Source organism: Hippocampus guttulatus, chromosome 5 (genome assembly GCF_054856545.1).
Source record: "Hippocampus guttulatus isolate MCC_2025c chromosome 5, RoL_Hgut_1.0, whole genome shotgun sequence".
In the NCBI taxonomy this organism is placed as follows: Eukaryota; Metazoa; Chordata; class Actinopteri; order Syngnathiformes; family Syngnathidae; genus Hippocampus; species Hippocampus guttulatus.
In genome coordinates, this window is record NC_141265.1 from 11847627 (window position 1) to 11867160 (window position 19534).

At 43.3% G+C, this 19534-nt stretch overlaps 2 protein-coding genes across 2 annotated transcripts; both read left to right on the top strand.

The window, feature by feature from the left end:
• Positions 1–777: 777 nt before the first annotated feature.
• On the top strand, positions 778–7420 carry qng1 (Q-nucleotide N-glycosylase 1). Its single transcript, XM_086112516.1, has 7 exons — positions 778–894; positions 1207–1397; positions 2007–2157; positions 2701–2813; positions 4298–4441; positions 6517–6712; positions 6782–7420. The coding sequence occupies exons 2-7, from the start codon at positions 1212–1214 to the stop codon at positions 7009–7011; spliced, it is 1020 nt and encodes a 339-aa protein (XP_085968642.1). The 5' UTR covers positions 778–894; positions 1207–1211; the 3' UTR covers positions 7012–7420.
• Positions 7421–9419: 1999 nt separating this feature from the next.
• On the top strand, positions 9420–19393 carry LOC147205063 (kinesin-like protein KIF27). The gene is made up of 14 exons (XM_086112185.1): positions 9420–9548; positions 10501–11384; positions 11931–12062; positions 12140–12298; positions 12455–12621; positions 13261–13349; positions 13439–13576; positions 14933–15144; positions 15364–15411; positions 15489–15659; positions 16240–16416; positions 16900–17094; positions 17946–18144; positions 18827–19393. Exons 1-14 carry the CDS (start codon positions 9440–9442, stop codon positions 19300–19302), a joined length of 3156 nt encoding a protein of 1051 aa, XP_085968311.1. The 5' UTR covers positions 9420–9439; the 3' UTR covers positions 19303–19393.
• Positions 19394–19534: the final 141 nt, after the last annotated feature.

The following is a 19534-nucleotide window of genomic DNA, read 5'->3' on the forward strand; positions in this document are numbered from 1 at the left end:
CAGTCGATTCACATTTAAAATTAAACTCAAAACAGGCCTGCTCATAAATAAATGTTTAGTGACACACCCTTTATAATTTATTTTGAGACTAATGCACCTGTGGACCCCCCCCAACTCTGTCATGAACCAACTGTTTTCGTTGTCTTTGGTTGGAAGGCCCTGTTCGCCCCTCAGCTGTTCTTGGTGGTGTTACTCGTTCGCTTTTGGTAACCCTGTTGCAAGACCAATGAACTGAGACCAATGATCCAATATACATCTTGCCAATAACCTCACAACACTTCAAACACCCGAATATCCTCAGATACATTTGAAACATCACTTGTCGAATTTATTTCTTGACTGCCTTTGTACATTTTCCATAGTTTCCATATTGTTGTCTTGAAGTGAAGTGGCACATCTGGGTTTGGCGCTGTCAGGAACTCACTTAGGGAATACGATTACTTTTTCAAATTTACAAAATAGAGATTATTTTTCATGCTTTGTTTAATATAAAATATTTTGTTTGGGATTTTACTTCATGCTTGACCTTTAAATTGACTGATTATGAACTGTTAATTTGTGGACACTTAATTTTAATAAGTCCTTAACAGCTTGTTAATTTTCTAGGGGTACAATCATTTTTGTCCCCGGCCGTTTCCTTACTTTGTTTTGTAAAATGATTCTGGTGAACCTTAATTCAAAATCAACGTCAATCATTGGTCAACTTTAAGGACATTCCAAAGGTACGTACAACCCGCTGTCAATTCGTAACAGAAACGACGCTACTTCCGTTTGCGTCTGCTGACTGCTCTGTGATTGGCTAAGAGTCGATTACGGAGTTATGATTGGCCGGAATCTTTTCAAACAGGAAGCTTAAGTACGAGTCGGTGACAGTCAACAGTCCTAATTTGATTGGTAAGATTTACTGAACAACAAACAAATTAGTTATGATGTCATAACACCAAACGCGAATAACCGCTAGCACTGTAGTTTTGAAACCGCAGCAAATGAAGCGCTGCCACGTGATTTATGACTGCTTTGGATTGCCCAAAATTGTTGCTAGATTATTAAGTGACAAATCCTTAGAAAGTGGGACATAATTACATTAACTGTTAGCATACATCTTCAGGGTCCTTGTGAGTAACATGTGTAGGTCACTGTTCATCTTGTTTTACTGTTTCTGACACAAGAAGACAAAAACATGTTTGCATGATCTGTTTCTCACAGCCTCTATGGAGCCTCTCCTGTTCCCTCGAGAGTCAGGCCAGTTTGTAGCAGAGCAGAGTCAGGATGTGTTTGTGGAGGAAGAAGGCGTGAGGAAGGTGGCACAGATGCTCTACACTCTGCGGGGTAGTGATGAACTGAGCGCCAGTGGTTGGAAGATGGCCAACCCCCTGGCCCCTGCACCCACCTCTGACCAGGGGAGTCAACATCACAGATTACATCGAGTGCTGTAACATAAATGTGACTTTTCAACTCTAAAATTCAAATTGAACAGGTGTAGCGCACGACCACGTGCCCTTGGAGGCATGTCCCATGTTTTTCCCCCTTTTTGTCAAATAAATTAATATTTTCTTTTTGCTGTTTGAGTCAAAATACAAGTAGCCCCCCATGGCCCAAAAGACCAGGTGGGAGAGTCTATCCTGTTCCAAATGTCATTCTCCATGAACCCCCCAAAAAAGTAACCTGCTAACAAGTGAACACGTAGAACAAGCAAACCTTTATTTTTGTTGCTTTCTTTTCGAACAAACAACCTTTTGAATTTATTGTAGTTTTTACCCTTTGACTCACTATAGAAACTATTGAACATTTTCCTTTGTATTGATATAGTGCATGTTGATTTCTGTTTTAAGACCAGGATTTGATGTTGAACCTGGTGATTTTCACTTTTTGTGTGGGTGCCGAAATGCCATTTGTTGCTGCCTCGGTCTCGTCAGCGCGCACACTGCTGATGGAAACTTGCCTCCTCGAAATAGTATTACATACTAGTATACTAGCATTTGGCTTATTGTATCGTTCATACCCTGCAGGCCTTCAATTGGGTGTTCGTGGTTGACACTATGAACTTCTCTTTCTGGCCCAATGACGACACGCGCCAGTGCGAAGTGACCTTCCGCGGGACCACGCACACGGGCTACATGACCTTGTGTGCCGCCATCACCAGAGCCATGGAGGAAGGTGGGATAGCGTGTTTATATGACCACCTTTTTTGATACATGAAGAAACACCTCATAATAGGGCTATGCCCTTCAAACAAAAGCTATTTTATTTTGTTCTGATTTATGATTTTAATCCATTTGTATTTCCCTCCTTTGCTTTTAGAAAAAAAAATGACAATGGCATTGAAAATAACTTTGAACAACAGAAGCTGCTATAAAAATCTGCACATTATAAATATTAGAATTCATCTATAAAATTATTTCATTACTAAAGCCTACCTCACAATATGCAAACTCTCTTTTAGTCCACATGCTGTGGTTGTATCACGTCCAATTACCGAGAAAGCGCCCTTAACTTGAACTTGGACCGCTTGGGGAATTGCTCGTAATGTCGTCTGCATCATTTGCAATTAGACTCCGGATATTAATAAATGACATCTCATATGGAACACTGCTCCCTGTGAATCCTATGAAGTGATGCTTGAGCTATTTGACAGAAATGACAGCTATTGTTGTTGCTGGAACTTCACACCCGAGTGTCTTGCCTCTCTTGCTTGCTCAGGGGTGCCCATTACCGACCCCAAGTTCTTCTCCCAGATCTCCGTGGAGGAGCTGGCGCACATCCTTCGATCTGACAACGAAACGCCCATGCCCATGCTTCAGGAGCGCCATCAGGTTAGAAAATAACATAACATTTCAACGTTCTTCAACAGTGTACAGTACACAATGGAAACTCTAAGAAAAACTCATAAAAAAACAAATAATGGAACAGAAATCTCTTCCAATTAGCGCCCATCATGAAACCTTTACTGACAAGATTTGAATCGACTTGTAATTAATATGATTTAACAAAAATAACAAGAGTCTCACAGGAAATAATGAGAAGTCTGTTCCAGGGTAGGGCGGCCCGGTAGTCCAGTGGTTAGCACGTCGACTTCACAGTGCAGAGGTACCGGGTTCAATTCCAGCTCCGGCCTCCCTGTGTGGAGTTTGCATGTTCTCCCCGGGCCTGCGTGGGTTTTCTCCGGGTACTCCGGTTTCCTCCCACATTCCAAAAAACATGCATGGCAGGCTGATTGATCTCTCTAGCATTGTCCCTAGGTGTGAATGTGAGCGTGGATGGTTGTTTGTCTCTGTGTGCCCTGCGATTGGCTGGCAACCGATTCAGGGTGTCCCCCGCCTACTGCCCGGAGATGGCTGGGATAGGCTCCAGCATCCCCCGCGACCCTAGTGAGGATCAAGCGGTTCGGAAAATGGATGGATGGATGGATGTTCCAGGGTGAAATACTAAGACCTTGACATCCTAAGACCTTGACAAAACAGGAAAGTGACATTTTTTTCATTCTTCACTGGAATACAAATATAAAAACGAATGAACCCTTTCAGGGACAGCGGTTATTACAGTGGACAGTTTATCATGTTATCAGGTTACAGGGTGCACAAAAGGGTTAATCTTGTGGCGTCAACGATAAAATTGTCTTAGCTTTGTGAATTATAGCAAAGATGTAATGCAAAGCTGAATAGTATACCCTGACATTTTTTAATTGTAAAAAGAAGTCGATGACTGTAGAGCCCCGCGCCCCTAAACAAAAAAATAAAAATAACAACAACATACCAGTCTACATTCACCTTTCACAACAACTGGCGATGTATTTGTGACTCAGGCGATGTCCCAGAGCCGGAACGACATCATAGGAAATCACTCGCGTACAGATGAGTACATCATCGCATTTCATAGGATTCCTGTAGTGTGTGGGATGACATGGGAGCAATCTAATTAGTATGTACTTTGATCGATTAGCGACATCGCTGTTTCTCATCACCTTGATGTCACCTTTTGATGCGTTGTTTAAAAAAAAAAGGTAAGGTTTTCCTTGGTGCTAATGCTACTCTGCTACATAAATCCTAATTATAGGGATGCGTAATAGCATTACGTAAGCAGAGCTTTGCCTTTTCTTTTTTTTTTTTAAATTAGCTCAATTACAATGATACGGCATCGCCGTTAGGCTGTGAAGTATAACCAACTCCATGCAAAATTGATCTCTTCCACCATTACAGAGGTAAGCTATGTTGAAATGAGACTGATGTCTCAATCTGATTAACAGGTTGGCATAACAAGCGCGCCCAAGCTCATTTACATGCCGAGTCTGTCTTTCCAGGTGCTGACTGAAGGCGGACGTGTGCTGTTGCAACATGGTGGAAGCTTCCAGAGTTTCATCAGCCGGGCCGAGAACGACGCCCGCAAGATGGTGGAGCTCATCGTGGAGAAGATTCCCTCCTATCGCGACGAAGCTGTTTACCAGGTGTGATTTTTTTGTTTTTGTTTTTTTAAACATGGAGTAGTGATCAGCACGTCTGTATCACAATTCTGAGGGTCTGGGTTCTGGTTTGCATGTTCTACCAGTGCTCATATTGGTATCCTCCTGCTACTCCATCTTTTCCCATTATATTTCTTAAAATAAACAAGCTTTGAAAGATTCAACGGAAATGAATTTATTTAAATGCTAAATACAAAGGAACTCGACCAAACTTTGAGAATCATTGAATGATATGCCCTGGTGAGCAGTCCTGGGTGTACCTTGTCCTTTTCCGAAAGTCATCCGGGATAGATTCCAGTTCATCCGTGACCCTAATGTTGCCAACACTGTCTTCAATGCAAGGGTGCATGGGGATGATGAACGAGCTGATCGTTGAGCGTGCTCAAGTGACGAAACTGTAATGTGAGCGCTCCATCTGCTGGCCACATGATGTTGTATCAATAGCTGTGTTCCAAAATGGATCACATTCATTTCCCCCTTTGAAATTCCAAGCATCATGACAAAGTGAAAACAATTTTTAAACATCATATTTTCTAGAATAGATTCATTTATTTACTTTTCTTCATCATTTTCATTGGGCTTTTTTTGTGGCTTCTTTTTCTTTGCGATGTGACCACACAAGATGATGTCAAAAAAGAAGGAAAAAGAGCATGTTAACCTAATACAGGATAGGAATTATATTAATAATATAAATATATATTTGCATGACTTTTTCTGCATTTTGTCATGCTACAGAGGCATTTTAAAATTGATTAAATTCATTGTCGCGCTCCAAAATTCTACACGTGATTAGGGAATGCAAATGATTTTTGTTGAATTTTGAAAAAATAATTTAATTTGATCAAAAAGCTTTTCTGGAAAGGCTATCCTGCATAAACAATCCGCATCATGCAAGACAGTAGCAGATTCAGACTTTTATTTATGTCGTGTTTCTTCTTTGGGTTGTTTGTGTTGTGTGTGTGTGCCTCTGGAAAGTTACCAAAGGTGGTTAAGACAGTATGTCAAATGTTTGCATGTTGTCTCTTCACTTATTCAATATTTTGTTAAAGCCTTATTCCAAAGTGGATTAAATGAATCTTTACCCTGAAAATTCCACATCATGACAAAGTGAAACAGCTGTAGTTCAAGCTGAATCTTCGACAAAAAATCTCTTTGACTAAGGTCAGACAAAAGGCAGACTTGAAAACATCATTACAATGCGCGAGGTCAGCAAATCTGCAAGACTTCAAGGATGAAATCCACACGTTTTGCTTTGTTGTTGTTGTTTTTTTATGATCCCATCACAAAAGAGAAATGGTGATGGCAAAGAGCAAAAGTGTGACAATGAACAAAGAAAGTATAGCAGAGCAGAAGTTCTCATATTGTAGCTTCACTTTTTACTCTTATCTGGTACATTACAGCCATATTCCACAGTTGATTCAATCAGTGGTTCTCAACAAAGTAGAATAAAAAAAACAACATCCACTATAAGAATAAGAAAACATGTATTCGTCTCACAAGGGAGAAATTCCCAATTTACAGCAGCAAAGTTATGAAAGGAAGAAAGTAGAAGAATAAAAAGTACAGAAGCTGCTGTAAAGGCAGCCACTCTTGCGGCGCCATCTTGAAGTCATGATAACAATCACAAAATAATACAATACAACACATAAGACACAGACAGTCATGACCAATGTTAAAATACTGCATCACACTCACACCTAGGGACAATTTAGAGTGTTCAATCAGCCTGCCACGCATGTTTTTGGAATGTGGGAGGAAACCGGAGTACCCGGAGAAAACCCACGCAAGCCGGGGGAGAACATGCAAACTCCACACAGGGAGGGCGGTGCTGGTATTGAACCCGGTACCTCTGCACTGTGAGGTCGAGGCGCTAACCACTGGACCACCGGGGCAGCCCTGGTATTGTAATGTGAAGATAAATACAACTGAACAGTACTTAGGCTGTGATTCTTTTGCAGAGCATTATTTATTTTTGGGGTGTGAATTTGAATCAATTCATTTAACATTCCTGGCCGTGAGGAAACATTGTTGTCATCAGAATCACTTATTCTCCATTTAAGGGGAGGAGGATCTCATTGTACAAGAGGGCTCAGATCCTGGTGGCCGATTTCTGGGCCATGGCGGCGGCCAGGGGCACGACAGACATGGCCAACATGGACTGGCTAACCATGTTCGCTGACTACCGGGTTCCACAGGCCCTCGTCTTCCTGGGCGCGTTGCGATACTCGGACGCTCTGATGCGGACGCTCAAGAGCGGTATGTGTTACGACGTTCGGTTCACCTGCATTCTCCACCGGCATCCAATATCCACATTTCTGCCTTCAGGCAAGCTGTTGCATTCAGGTGACCGCAGGGAGGTGGAGATTCGGGCATGCTCCATTTGGGCAGTGGAGCGCATTAAGGCCCGCCTGGATGAGCTGGCGCGGGAACAGGGCGCTGAGAGCAGTGGCATCAACTCTGTGCTTATCGACTTCTACTTGTGGCCGTACGCCAAGCAGCATCACCGAGAGATGGCTCACATTCCCATACACCACACGCGTTGTGTTTACTATTGATATGATAGACGCCGCCAGTGTCGGGGAACCAAGCCAACTGCCTTTATGTACTGTACATTATTTTAATAGCACTTTTTCCTGTTAGTCATACAGAGGCTCCAGAAAGTTGACACACCCCTGTTCAAATGCTAGGTTTTTGTGATATAAAAGAATGACATCAAGATAAATCATTTCAAAACTTTTCCCCACTATTAATGTGAGCTATAACTAGATAGAAATCAATTGAACTTTTTTTTTCAAATTGGTATCATTGGCCCACAAGGGATAATGTGTTATGGTTTGATGAAACCAGTGTTGTACTTTTGGGCTATAATGACAAGCGGTATGTTTGACGTTAATGCAACACCGTTAATCACCAACAGGAATGCCCTACTTGTGCCTACGGTGAAACATGGTGGTGGCAGCATCATGCTTTGGGCTGTTTTTCTTCAACTGGAACTGAGGCATTTGGCAGGGTTGAGGAAATTCTGAACAATTTGAAATAGCAGTCAATGTTTGCACAACACCTTTAGGCATTCCACGAGAAAGCAAAAAAAAAAAAAAAATTCTGAATGGGATTACTCGCTAACAACTGAACTAGATTAATTGTTAATTATTTCATATTTCTCATACATGGGTCTTTCAAAGTGCAAAATTAACCCATATTTTCTTTGCATGTCATTGCAGTTGAATGGACTTAAAACAGGATATTCTAGGAAGGATATTATAACAGGAAGCTACGTATCAGTGTGTCATCAACAGAGAGACGAAGAATCACAGAAAGGCACAGGAGCATACGATCCTTAGATATGTATGGGGAACTTGCACTTTTGGTTTGAAATATTTCTGTGTTAAGCAACATTTTCTACATACTGTAGACTTTTTATTGAACGTCTTCAAAACTATTTTTTGGGCTCCCTAGCTTTAATTTCCATCCATCCATTATTGGAACCGCTTATCCGTTATTTCGGGGTCGTCAATCCTGTTTCTCGCGAGCCGGTTTCCTGAATGTTTACCACCTGTCCTGTCAACACACCCGATCCAAATGATCAGAATCGTGCTTGTTACCTGACCTTGAATCATGTGCGTTGCAGCAGGGAGGGGGGAAAAAAAAAATCCAGGAAACCAGCCCTCAAGGAACACGTGTGAGGACCCCTGTTTTAATTTTGAACATTTTTTTATCCGAATAAAATAAGTTAACATTTGTTAGTGTCACAAGAACTTTGCAAAATACGAAATTGATAACAGCTAAAAGAACGAAATAAGCATTTAGTAGGCTCGTGGAAAGAGCCAACGAGCTCGGATTAAGGCGTTGGTCTATCGTTGAAGGATGGGTGCAAGTTTTGGGAGTTCCATCTGAGGGCGCTGTTGATTTTCAAATGTATTCAAGTCTTTGCATCGAGGTGACTCTTGAAGCACATTCTTCGACTCCAGCGGCGGTTTCCATGGCTACCGAGCAGCCTCAACGGACGCTCAAATGTCAACACTAACGATCTAGCGATCAACTGTACTGAGGAGATTACAAACAAGTAAAATTAACAAATTCGAGGTGCTGTTGAGACGGACTAGAGGATGAAAGGAAAACAAACCGCAAAATCTAATTGAGTTGAGAACGTGTTCATGACGCTTGTTGCTTTTGTCAGTGGAAGTTTTTGCCTTTGTGGTCCTGTCAGGCTCACTTTAATGTCTTAAAAGGGGCGCAGAACTAGAATGGGACTTGATGTAGGGGGTTTGCTTTCGTACAACAAATATGTTTAATCATTAAAAAAATAGATGAGTACTCGGTCGGTTCCATCAACGTTACGTCATGACCGAGGTTCGCATTCGCGTGGCGGTTCGGTTGCGTCCCCTCCTACCCAGGGAGCTCCTGCACGCACACCAGGAATGTCTGCGTGTGGTCCCGGGCGCCCCGCAGGTTATCCTCGGCTCCGACCAGCTCTTTTCCTTCGACCACGCCTTCGGGCCGACCGCCAGCCAAGGTGAGGTGTACGAGTCATGCGTGCGGCCACTGACCAGATGCCTGCTGGAAGGAATCAACGCCACGGTCTTCTGCTACGGCCAGACCGGATCCGGGAAGACCTACACGCTGGGTGGGAACAAAATGGGTGAGAAACAGAGCCATCCTAATCCTACACGCGGTGTTGATCGCAGAATCAAAAGTTAAAAGTATATCTGCATGGGCGGAGCTTTTCTTGACACCTTGTAAAGAAGCACGAGGCACCTCAACCTCTGCAAACAAGTGAGATCTAAATGATGCAAACAAACTGAAGTCATTCAAATACGAAAATCGCAGTAAGAATGTGCGAAAGTGAAATAAATTCCCTACACTAGGTTCATCGCAAAGTATGACCATTTTACAGATGCAGAGGGAGGTATTATCTCATGCTTGGCCAAGGATGTGTTCTCGCTGCTCGACAAGAGGAAACAGTGCGACGGCGGGGAAGTCACCATGCGGGTGTCGTATTTGGAGCTGTACAAGGAGGAGCTGCGTGACCTGCTGGAGCTCAGCACCTCCCACAAAGACCTCCAGATCAGAGATGACTTTAGGGGAAACACAGGTGAGATGAAAAACGTTTGACTTTTCTGAAAATACTTTTTTTGTGGAAATGGTCTCATGTGTAGGTGTGTTCCTTTTTTTCTCATGATTTTTCAAAAGAACATGACTGTCTCAAAATTTTTGATCTAAATATAATCGCAAGTGTTTTCTCTTAAATGCAGGGAGGTCTTTTTTCAAACCTTAAAATATGACTTTCTCAAGAATACCTCTTGAGTATTTATTATCTAACATTTGTTAGGACAAGAATATATTATATATATATGTGTGTGTAAAATATATACAGCATATAGTAAGTATTTTTTGAAACGAGTGACTTTGATGAACTATTTTGAACTTACAACTCTCAAATATTCATTTTTTTCTCGGCTATTTGACTTTTTCTTGAAAATGACACTCATCTAGTTCTTTTCTCCAAAATATACAATTGAACTTGAAATTAGTCTGTTTCTCTTGAAAATAATTGACTTTTTTCACATTTAAACGTAGCAATGGCGTGTGACAGTTTGTGATGGAATTTTTTTTTTTTTAAATTCTGGCAGATTAATTTTTTTTCAAAAACAACACAACTCAAGCATAAAATGGGTTTCTTTAAAAAAAAAGAGAATCTGACTTTTTCCCTAAAACATTGCTTTTTGTCCTTAAAACTATTCAGGATTTTTTTTTCTCTAAAATATTTTTTGAGCTTACTGTCCTTATATGCCCCCCCCAAAGAAAACACCGTTAAATCTATCATTTTTGTATGACTTCTAAAACATATTTTTCATCACTTATTCATGAGTTTTAAATGTTCTGCTTTACTCTAATATGTCTGCAAGCGTCAATGATAAATTTTTTTTCAATGCATGACTTTTTGAAATAAATCAACCAACTTGGATTTTGGAGATTTAACATCTGAGCCCATCTGTTGCTGACCAAAACATAATGAATGTGTGTGTGTGTGTGCGCCCGCATAGTGGTTGTGGGTGCCAAGGAAGTCGCAGTCTCCTCCTGTGAGGAGCTCCTCAACGTCTTGGAAGTGGGCAATGCTTTGCGCCAAACGGGTGCTACCCGTATGAACGAGCACTCGAGCCGCTCGCACACCGTCCTCACGCTGTGGCTCCGCCAGCGAACCCCCGCCGGGCCCGACAGGCCCGAGCGCCTCTCCAAGTTTTGCGTGGTGGACTTGGCCGGCGCAGAGCGCGTGGGTAAGACGGGTAACACAGGTGTCCGCTTTGAAGAGTCGGTGCACATCAACACGGGCCTCTTGGCATTGGGAAACGTCATACGGGCCCTCTCCCATCCCGGGCGACAACGGAGTGCCTACGTTCCGTATCGCCACGCTAAGATTACCCGGCTCCTACGGGACTCACTGGGGGGTAATGCCTGCACCCTCATGGTGGCGTGCGTAAGCCCGTCTCACCACAGCTTTGCCGAGAGCCTAAGCGTGCTCAAGTTTGCTTCCAAGTCTCGCCGCATTCGCCACCGTGCCGAGTTGGCAACTCCCGAACAAGACTCTGAGGAGACGTTTACCACCATGCTGACTTCTGAAGACCCGCCGAACAATGACATCCAGCCTCTCAGGCAGTCAGGGAGTCATTCTACGCCAGAACAGGAAGTGTGCCAAAGAGAAGCATCTCCCTACTCATCACTGGTGCAGCAGGCTGCGGATCTCCTCGCCGAGGTCTGCGGACCAGACTCTCAAAACGACGCCTTGAAACGCAGAGTGCACGAGTGGCAGAAGAGGGCGAAGACTGCCCGCCAATCACGTGGCAGTGATGATCTCAGCTGGTCCGATGAGAGAGACTCGCCCCATTTGGTCACCATCGTACAGCTCAGACAGGACCTCAAGAAGTGTCAGGTGAGGAAAATGCCACTGTGGATAATTTTGCACACCAGTCCTCTCGGTGGTCGTCATCCTTTTAACAAAAAGGAGAGCATCTGCAACACTTTTTTTTTTCACTTGTTGAATCTGGTGAGTGCCGCCACCTCCCCCAAATGCAATATCCCAGCAACCAACCAATCAAACAGCCAATGAAAGTATCCATATAACCGACCAACATTAACATCCAGCCGTAGCAGTCTTTTCAGCCCAATAACCATACCAACCAATCAACATTCAACCAACTAACCAACCCTAATTAACCATAGCATGAAACAAAATACTCAAAGCACCCAACCACAGAAATCATCCAACCATGGCAACCACCCAATCAACTACCGGTAATCATAACATCCAACAACAAGCCAACCATTTAACTATAATATCCAACCAAGTAACCAGAGCACCCAAGAAACCAACCATTGAAATCATCCAACCAGTCATCCAATTTAACCGATAAAGATGAATTGCATAACAAGCATCATATATGCAAAACCATTGAGCAAAGCAATTCTTTTCTTTCAGGAGTCTCTGGAGATGGAAGCCCAACGCGTGGCACAAAAAGATGCCAAACTGAAACAAGTGCAAAACGAAGTGCAGGAACTCTTACGGAAGCAAAACGTCCTCCTGCAGACCTTTTGTGAAGAGAAGACGCAGGTGAGACCGCCCGCTAGATGTGTATTATCCTCGACTAGCACGGACACTTGATGTCGAGTAACCTGAATGTTGTCAAGGCGGAGCGACTGGTGGACCAGCAGATTCTCATTGACCGCCTTCGCTGCGACCTGATGGCCATGCGGAGTAAAACCCCAGCGACCTCTTGCAGGGCTCACCACAGACCACACAGTGCCAGCTTGATACGACCCAGCTGCGGACACACGCTGATCAATAAGGTGGGGTGGCACGTTAGCGTTAGCATTAGCCCATGTCACCGGATGTTTACAAACATCGTTTGACCAATTTTCAAATAGCAAAGAATGGAATTTGAAATAATACAACTGTCTAAAACAGATCAACAATTTAATGATAATTGGATGTTTATGTGTTAGATTGGTCCCGGTTTCCCTGCCGAATCGCTGGAGAGGTTGATGGCAACCTTTAAGATGAGCAACCACCGTCTGCAGAGCCAGGAGGAGGTGAAGGATTTCTGTCCCGTGCTGAGGCAAACGGCAGCAGGACAAGGTCAAGAGAAGGAAAATGTTGTTAGTGGACTCGGGTAAGAAAATACTTCAACATTTGTCAAATTGCTTCTCATTTTGAAGGATGCTCCATTGGATCTCAATAGTGTTGTTGTCAGGGGATAGTGATAGCCACACCCTAGGTTTTTCTGTACCCTTACTTTCCATTAAAGCTAAAGCTTCAATAATATGTCTATTGTTATGACCTTTGAAGACAAAACAACAGAGGCAAAAACTCCCCCTACTGCTTTTTTCAGTTTTTTAAAATTTAAATCCTATTTAAATTATAATATGGAGGACAGTGTAATACTACAGCGATTGTTTTCTCAGCGGATGTAGGTGACAAATGTAGCTTAACATGTGGGCAGCAAAGATGAGCTTTTACTGTTGATTCTCATCTGTCTACAGAAACAGGCTCCAGGATTTGTTTTTTCTTTCGCAACGTTAAAGCGACTGATAAAGTATTTGAAAAATATGTTTTAGAATATCAAATAAAATGTTGAAGTGGGAGGGGTTGGTCACTTCACCGGGGCTAGATAGAACCATTCTAATCCTGCGGGTGTCAAAAACTGACTTCAGATGCTTCCATTTCCTTCAAATTCTGCACTTTTGCAAGGCAAGCCCTTTTTTTCCCCATCACGGTCTAATCTTGTGATGTTGAATTCTTCATTCTTCAGGTGGACCAGCAGGCAAAAGAAATCATCCCTGAAAGAAAAGAGCTTCGCTCTGGACCAACCGCCAAATCAAACGACTCAGCAGGCCACTTGTACCGCATCCCTTTTGAAAATCTAAAATCCACAATATTGTCTTTCCTCATAACGATGACATTCTTTTTATGTGTACTTACTCTCTCAGGGACCAAGCGACAAGCCGTTGAGCCCTGTCGCACGAAAGACACGAGGCAGAGAGCCGGCCTGATTCAGAGGAGGATCCAGATGTTGTCAGCAAGCATGTGCTTGAAAGAGGAGCTCGTCGAAGAGATGGAAAAAACGGGTGCGTACATCTCGAGTTTTATGAAATCAATCATCTTGTAAGGGCGGTCCGGTGGTGAGCGCGGCGAAATTCATAGTGCGGAGGTACCACGTTCAATCCCAGCTCCGACCTCCCTGTGTGGAGTTTGCATGTTCTCCCCGGGCCTGCGTGGGTTTTCTCCGGGTACTCCGGTTTCCTCCCGCATTCCAAAAACATGCATGGCAGGCTGATTGAACACTCCAAATTATCCTTAGTTCTGATTGTGAGTGTGAATGGTTGTTTGTCTCTGTGTGCCCTGCGATTGGCTGACAACCGGTTCAGGGTGTCCCCCGCCTACTGCCCGGAGACGGCTGGGATAGGCTCCAGAAAATGGATGGATGGATCATCTTGTAAGCGATTTATTTGTGAGGGTACCGAGTTTGAAATTATTTACAATACATGCTGATTTATATAGCGCTTTCACAACAGCGGCAGCTGTAACAAAGCGCTTAACAAAACAGTTAACATAAAGTAAAATAAATAAACACAATACATAACATAAAACACGGACAGTCGTGCAGTCCTAACCACTTTTCCGTCACGCGCTTTGTTGTTTGAAACAGTTTGAGATGAAAGAGGAGAGAATCAAAGTGTCCTTTAACCAGTGGATCAGAGACGTCATGCTCAAAATGTGCACACGTCGGCTACAAGCTAATGTGTTTTGGGATCATAGGTTATTTTATGATTTTAACGATGAATCTAGGCAGTTTGAAACATTTCCTATTCGTGACAGGTTTGTGTCCCGATCCCCCGGGGATTTATTGTACTAAAAAAAAAAAGATTGATATTCAGAATAATTATGTTAAATTAATTTATAATATATTCAATTAAAACGTGACAGTGCGTGTTTATTAACATATGCATCGAAATATGACAGATTATAGCCATTTGTCTAGTTTCTGTCTGAACTCCCTTGGCGAGTGGGTGTATATTATAATTATAAATCCATTAAAAACAGGATTGAAAAAAACCCCGCAGTGGATCTGCAGCACTTTTGTATGGCTACAGGCCGATACACAGATGAACCCTTTCGGGGACAGCGGTTACTACAGTGGACAGTTTATCTTGTTAACGGGTTACAGGGTGCATGAAAGGGGGAATTGTACATTGTACCTTTTAGTGGAAAAAAAACATTTAATTAATCTGCCTGTCACGATGCGTCACTGGAAAGAAGAATAAAAATATGATACATTGGAGAACTGGGCAAATCAATAATCGTTTCCAGGGCAATGAAATGAAATTGGATCATTTCCTGCGGCATACCTGATGATCATTGACGACACACGAATGTGCTGCAGCACAGTGGTTTGGAATCAGCGACATATTCTGCCCTTACAGAGAAAGAAACGCTCGCGGCAGTCCGACGCGATGCGGGCGAGCAGCGAGAAGACGCCGATCTGGCCTGGCTATCGGAGCAGAGCCGACAGGACCGCTTGGCGCTGCATCACAGCCTGCAGCACATGGATCTGCAGAGGGCGCAACTGCAGAGGAGCCTCAGGCGGCCCAACCCGGAGAGCAGCGACAACTCTGCCGAATCAGAGCCGGACAAGGTGAGTGTGAATTCGTATGGAATCAAACAAAATTGAATCGTTCCACATGCACGTATTGAATCGTCTTTTTTTTAGAGAGACCCATCTTTGAAGGAAATTGGGGGCGGATGGTAGAACTTCCCAATACACATAGTATCTTGACTTATTCATAGGCAGACATTTAAATAAATAAGTGATACCAATGATGTTAATGGAAGATGGTGCGTTTTTGTTTTGCAGGTGGACAGTGTTCTCGAAAGCAGAAACAAACTGTGGCCAAAGGAAATGGTAAGATGATGACATTGCAGCCATTTTGCATACACGCCGTCTTCCTTTGAGTTAACGCTCCTCTGTGGTGGCTGCAGGCGCTTGAGCCTTGTTGGCTGGATGAGGCCGAGGAGCTGGAGCTGCAGAGGAGAGCAACTCAGCAGGAACTGAATGAGGAACTCAGCAAGAGCGAGGAGGTGCGTCGGCGCAGGGATGTGTGCCTGCGGCGCAAGAACGCACTAGAGACGGAGAGACTGCGCGCCAGTCAGGTAAGTTGACTCGAGTTCTTTTTGCAGAAGACTCTACAAACTTGTATCTAATGTGTAAAGCTTTGTGGTTGAGTTTGGTGGTCGGACTCATAATGCAGAGTTCCAGGGTTCGATTCCGGCTAGTAGTCTAGTCGATACCAGTCTTGCCAGGTCCTCTGCATTTCTCAAATACAGTCATACCTCGGCTTTCGACCATAATCCGTTCCAGAAGGCTGTTTGAAAAGCGATTTTTTTTCGAAATCCGAGCCCATGATTAGGAGCTAATACACTGTGCAGAAATAACATAAAAAAGTGAGATTTGCGTAAATCACGACAATCACGTCTGCTCACAATGAATGCAACACAAGGAAGTGTCACTTCCTCGTGTAAGGAAGCAGAGAGGAGTAAAGTGGCGTGTTCGGGTTTGCTCAGTTTGATCGAAAAACGGTTTTCGGTCATAATCCGAGGCGTAAAAATCTCAAATTTTCTGGTCGAAAACTGATTTGGTCGAGAACAGAGACGTTCGAAAACCGAGGTTTGACTGTCGTAGCCCTGTTTTATTTTGTTGTCATACATCGCAATGTCCTGGCTATATTGACAGGTTTTGAGTCAGGACCTGCTGCGCGTGTCAATGCGCTTGGAAACATTGGAGGAGAAGATTGCAAGTTGGTCCAAGCCGGCGTCCACAACGGAGCTGGAGATTGAGAAAGAGATGCTGAGAAAGAAGAGAGACTGCCTAGATTCACAGCTCAAGGACAGCGCGCTCCTCACTTTGGAGGTCAGCATGGAGGTCGTGGCGGGGGTGTCCAAACCTCTGCATTTGTGGGCTGTCGAGGGAAAATTGATTTTCTCTGGCCATTTCCGTGCTAGTATTAGCCTTTTTGCCTTCAGCTATGTGCTATTTACATTTAGCTTCTGCTTGCTATGATGACAGTAAGCAGTCAGACCTGGCCCTATATGCCATCTCTCGGGCTGTGGTAATCGTCACACTTCACTACACCCTTCCTAACTGTCGTACAAGTGTAAAAGGAAGTTTATGACTTTCAAACAAAACTAACATCAGGTACACCTACTTCCACATTGGAGAGGGCACAGCTTGTTGGCCATTTCCGGCGCTCGTCACGATCCTTTCCAATACATGCCAGCTATTCAATGGTTACCATCACCTATTACCCCTTTGCTCATTGTTACCTCGCTGTGTTGACATCACCAAAAAAAAATGGCAAAGGACACTTGTTCATCAGCTTTTATCGTTGTCAAGGAGGAGCAATTGGAAGAAGCTGTGCAGGTCTTGGAAGCAGAGCTGGACTTCAAGCAGCGATCCATCCAGGACAAGCAGGAGAAAGTGCGGGGCTCGCCGCTCGGCAACCGTGCGCGCGTCTCCGACGTCACAGAGAAGCTGAGGGCACTCTCGCAATCCCAAGCTTCCGAGCTGCTTGTCAAATATTTCAGCAAAGTAAGAGCGCTCAATTCAATATATCATTTCACAGCAGAATAAACGCAAAACGTGGCTCTTGCTTTTCAAAGATCACAAATGCAATGTTTTGATTGATGTCATCAAAGGTGACATTTAACATTTATTATAGAATTGTCCTGAAATGCCCGAAATGTAAACTCCTTTCATTGTTATCCTTAAAACATCAGTATTGAAAAAAAAGAAGGAATGTAAACATTGATTGACAAGATGTTTGATACGTTTGAGATGTTTGATAAGTTTTTCAGATTTTCAAACGATATTTTAAACGTTGTTCCATTTGTAGTTTACAAAAGTAACCAATTAAAATATCGACATTTTATTCTTTCAAAATTTTATTTAAAGTTTCTTTTTTATTATATTCTATTATTTAAATATTTTATTATATTTCTTTAAATTTATTTTTACACTTTTACACTGGTCAACATTTTTATTCCATTTTGTAATTTTTTTAAAAATTGAAAACGTGACAAAACCTTTTTCTTCATTTGAACTTATATATGATGTTAACAGATGAATACATTAAAATATACTTTTGCATTGAATTATTTCAGATATTTATTAATTTTTTTATTACATTATTATTATTTTATTTTATTTTATTTACATTTTTAGATGTGTAGATCTGTCCTAATGCATTTGGTCATCTTATTTATTTACCTTTGGTATCCCTTTGTTTTTTTTCTTTTCTTTTTTTAAAGCGACATTAGAGGGTCAAAATAATGTTATTATTGTGATTGTTTTTTTTTTTCCCATCGGACATGTTTCTGTTGACAGTGTCAATCAAAAGTGAACTTGATCATGAGTTAGTGTTTTCTTACTTGGTTCACCAGGTGGTGGACCTTCGGCAAACGCAAGCTTGTTTGCGTTTGTACTGTGAGGAACTGGAGATTTACTGTGCGGAGCAGGAGGAAGCCCGCGCGGAGCTGGAGGCCGCCGTGCACAACTTGGCCTGGGACGCCGACCGCAGGCTCACCCAGCAGCAGCAGGAACACCACAGGAACATCCGCTTCCTCCTCGGCAAACTCAAAGGTCAAAACACACACACACACACACACACACACACAATTATATTCACAATTGCTTCAAAGGTCCTGTGGCCATCATAAAACCTAATTGAGCCTCTGAGAGTGAGAGTGATTGATTCAATATTTAGTGAAGGATGTTAAATAATCGCTTCCATAAAGATGCATGTTCACTGGGCACCTCATTACTACTTTCTGTGTTTTGATATTTTTACAGTGGGTGAAGCCCGGTTTCATGGGCAGGCAGGGGCACCGCCCACCCCACAAAATATTTTTAGAATTTGAAAAAATATATATCTGTGAACATGCAAATCTGTGAGTGCCGAACCGTGACTATGCCGGTGGTCCACTGGATTATATCTTTGAAATGATTCCACTGGGCAGCGTCGCTTAAGGGTTGTCACACAAATGATCAGGGGCGGGGTGATGTGCGCTCACGTCCACCACGTCGAGACTCTACGGTGCGACTAGTGCTGTACATTTAAAGGGAAAGAAAAAGGAGCCGCTTTGAATGATTTGGCCATGATTCAAGTAAGCTGTGACCACACCCATAGCGGTGCAGCTCTCCCTTTCATAGATCTGCCGGGCTCCACTCGTCTTTGAAATGACCAACATTGGGTCAAACCCTCTCTTCTACTCCTACTAAGATCCAACACTTTGTTTTTGTGTGGATTTGCTCCCATTTTTAGAGGGCACTTCATCAGGAGAAGCAGAGGAGGCGATCAAGAAGCGTCTGCAGAACCTGGAGAAGGAATTGTTCTTTTACAAGCACTGCAGCCGCAAGCTGAGGAAGCAGCTCAAAGAGTCCCAGTGCGCCGACCAGAGCCCCCACGCCGAGGAAACTCCCCCGGAACTGAACGGGTCGAAAGACCCCAAAAGATTCTCCCGCCAGCAAAGCCCATCTTCATCCTCGTCGTCAGCCGAGAACACCAAGCCGGCCGCCGAGCACCAGATTGGTGCGATAGCCCGTTGCCATGGTTACGGCGAGCGCCGTCCGCCTCCCCTCCACGGGTCGCGGGCTACCGTCGGGCTGCGTCGCAGGAAGCTGAGAGACCTGGCGGGGCCGGCGCGGGACTCCGTGGTGGACACCGGCATCGAGATGTTGTCGGACGACTCGCTGGAAGCATCCACCGGCAGCGAAACGCCCAACTTTGGGGCAATGTGAGGTCAGTGGGCTTTTACTCATGTTTTTACAATGGTATTTTGTTAGCTAAACAACTCAACATTGTATTAAGGTCAGGTCAGGATTATTGTGAAATTGGAAATTGTTGTCATTTTATGAGAAGAAAATCTTTGTTGGAATACATTAATTTTCATTGGCTTCATTTTCATAAGTGACTTTTTTTTTGATTTTGTTGTAATCTGAGAAAACTATAATATGTAACAATAATTCATAA

What these genes read in the sequence shown, in the direction of transcription:
- qng1 (XM_086112516.1), top strand. Translation starts at nt 1,212, where the DNA reads ATGGAGCCTCTCCTGTTCCCTCGAGAGTCAGGCCAGTTTGTAGCAGAG. An exon ending in CCCCTGCACCCACCTCTGAC is followed by an intron (nt 1,398 to 2,006) that starts CAGGGGAGTCAA and finishes GTTCATACCCTG; the next exon opens with CAGGCCTTCAATTGGGTGTT. An exon ending in CACCAGAGCCATGGAGGAAG is followed by an intron (nt 2,158 to 2,700) that starts GTGGGATAGCGT and finishes TTGCTTGCTCAG; the next exon opens with GGGTGCCCATTACCGACCCC.
- LOC147205063 (XM_086112185.1), top strand. Translation starts at nt 9,440, where the DNA reads ATGCGGGTGTCGTATTTGGAGCTGTACAAGGAGGAGCTGCGTGACCTG. An exon ending in AACGACTCAGCAGGCCACTT is followed by an intron (nt 13,350 to 13,438) that starts GTACCGCATCCC and finishes TTACTCTCTCAG; the next exon opens with GGACCAAGCGACAAGCCGTT. An exon ending in GCGCGCTCCTCACTTTGGAG is followed by an intron (nt 16,417 to 16,899) that starts GTCAGCATGGAG and finishes ATCGTTGTCAAG; the next exon opens with GAGGAGCAATTGGAAGAAGC.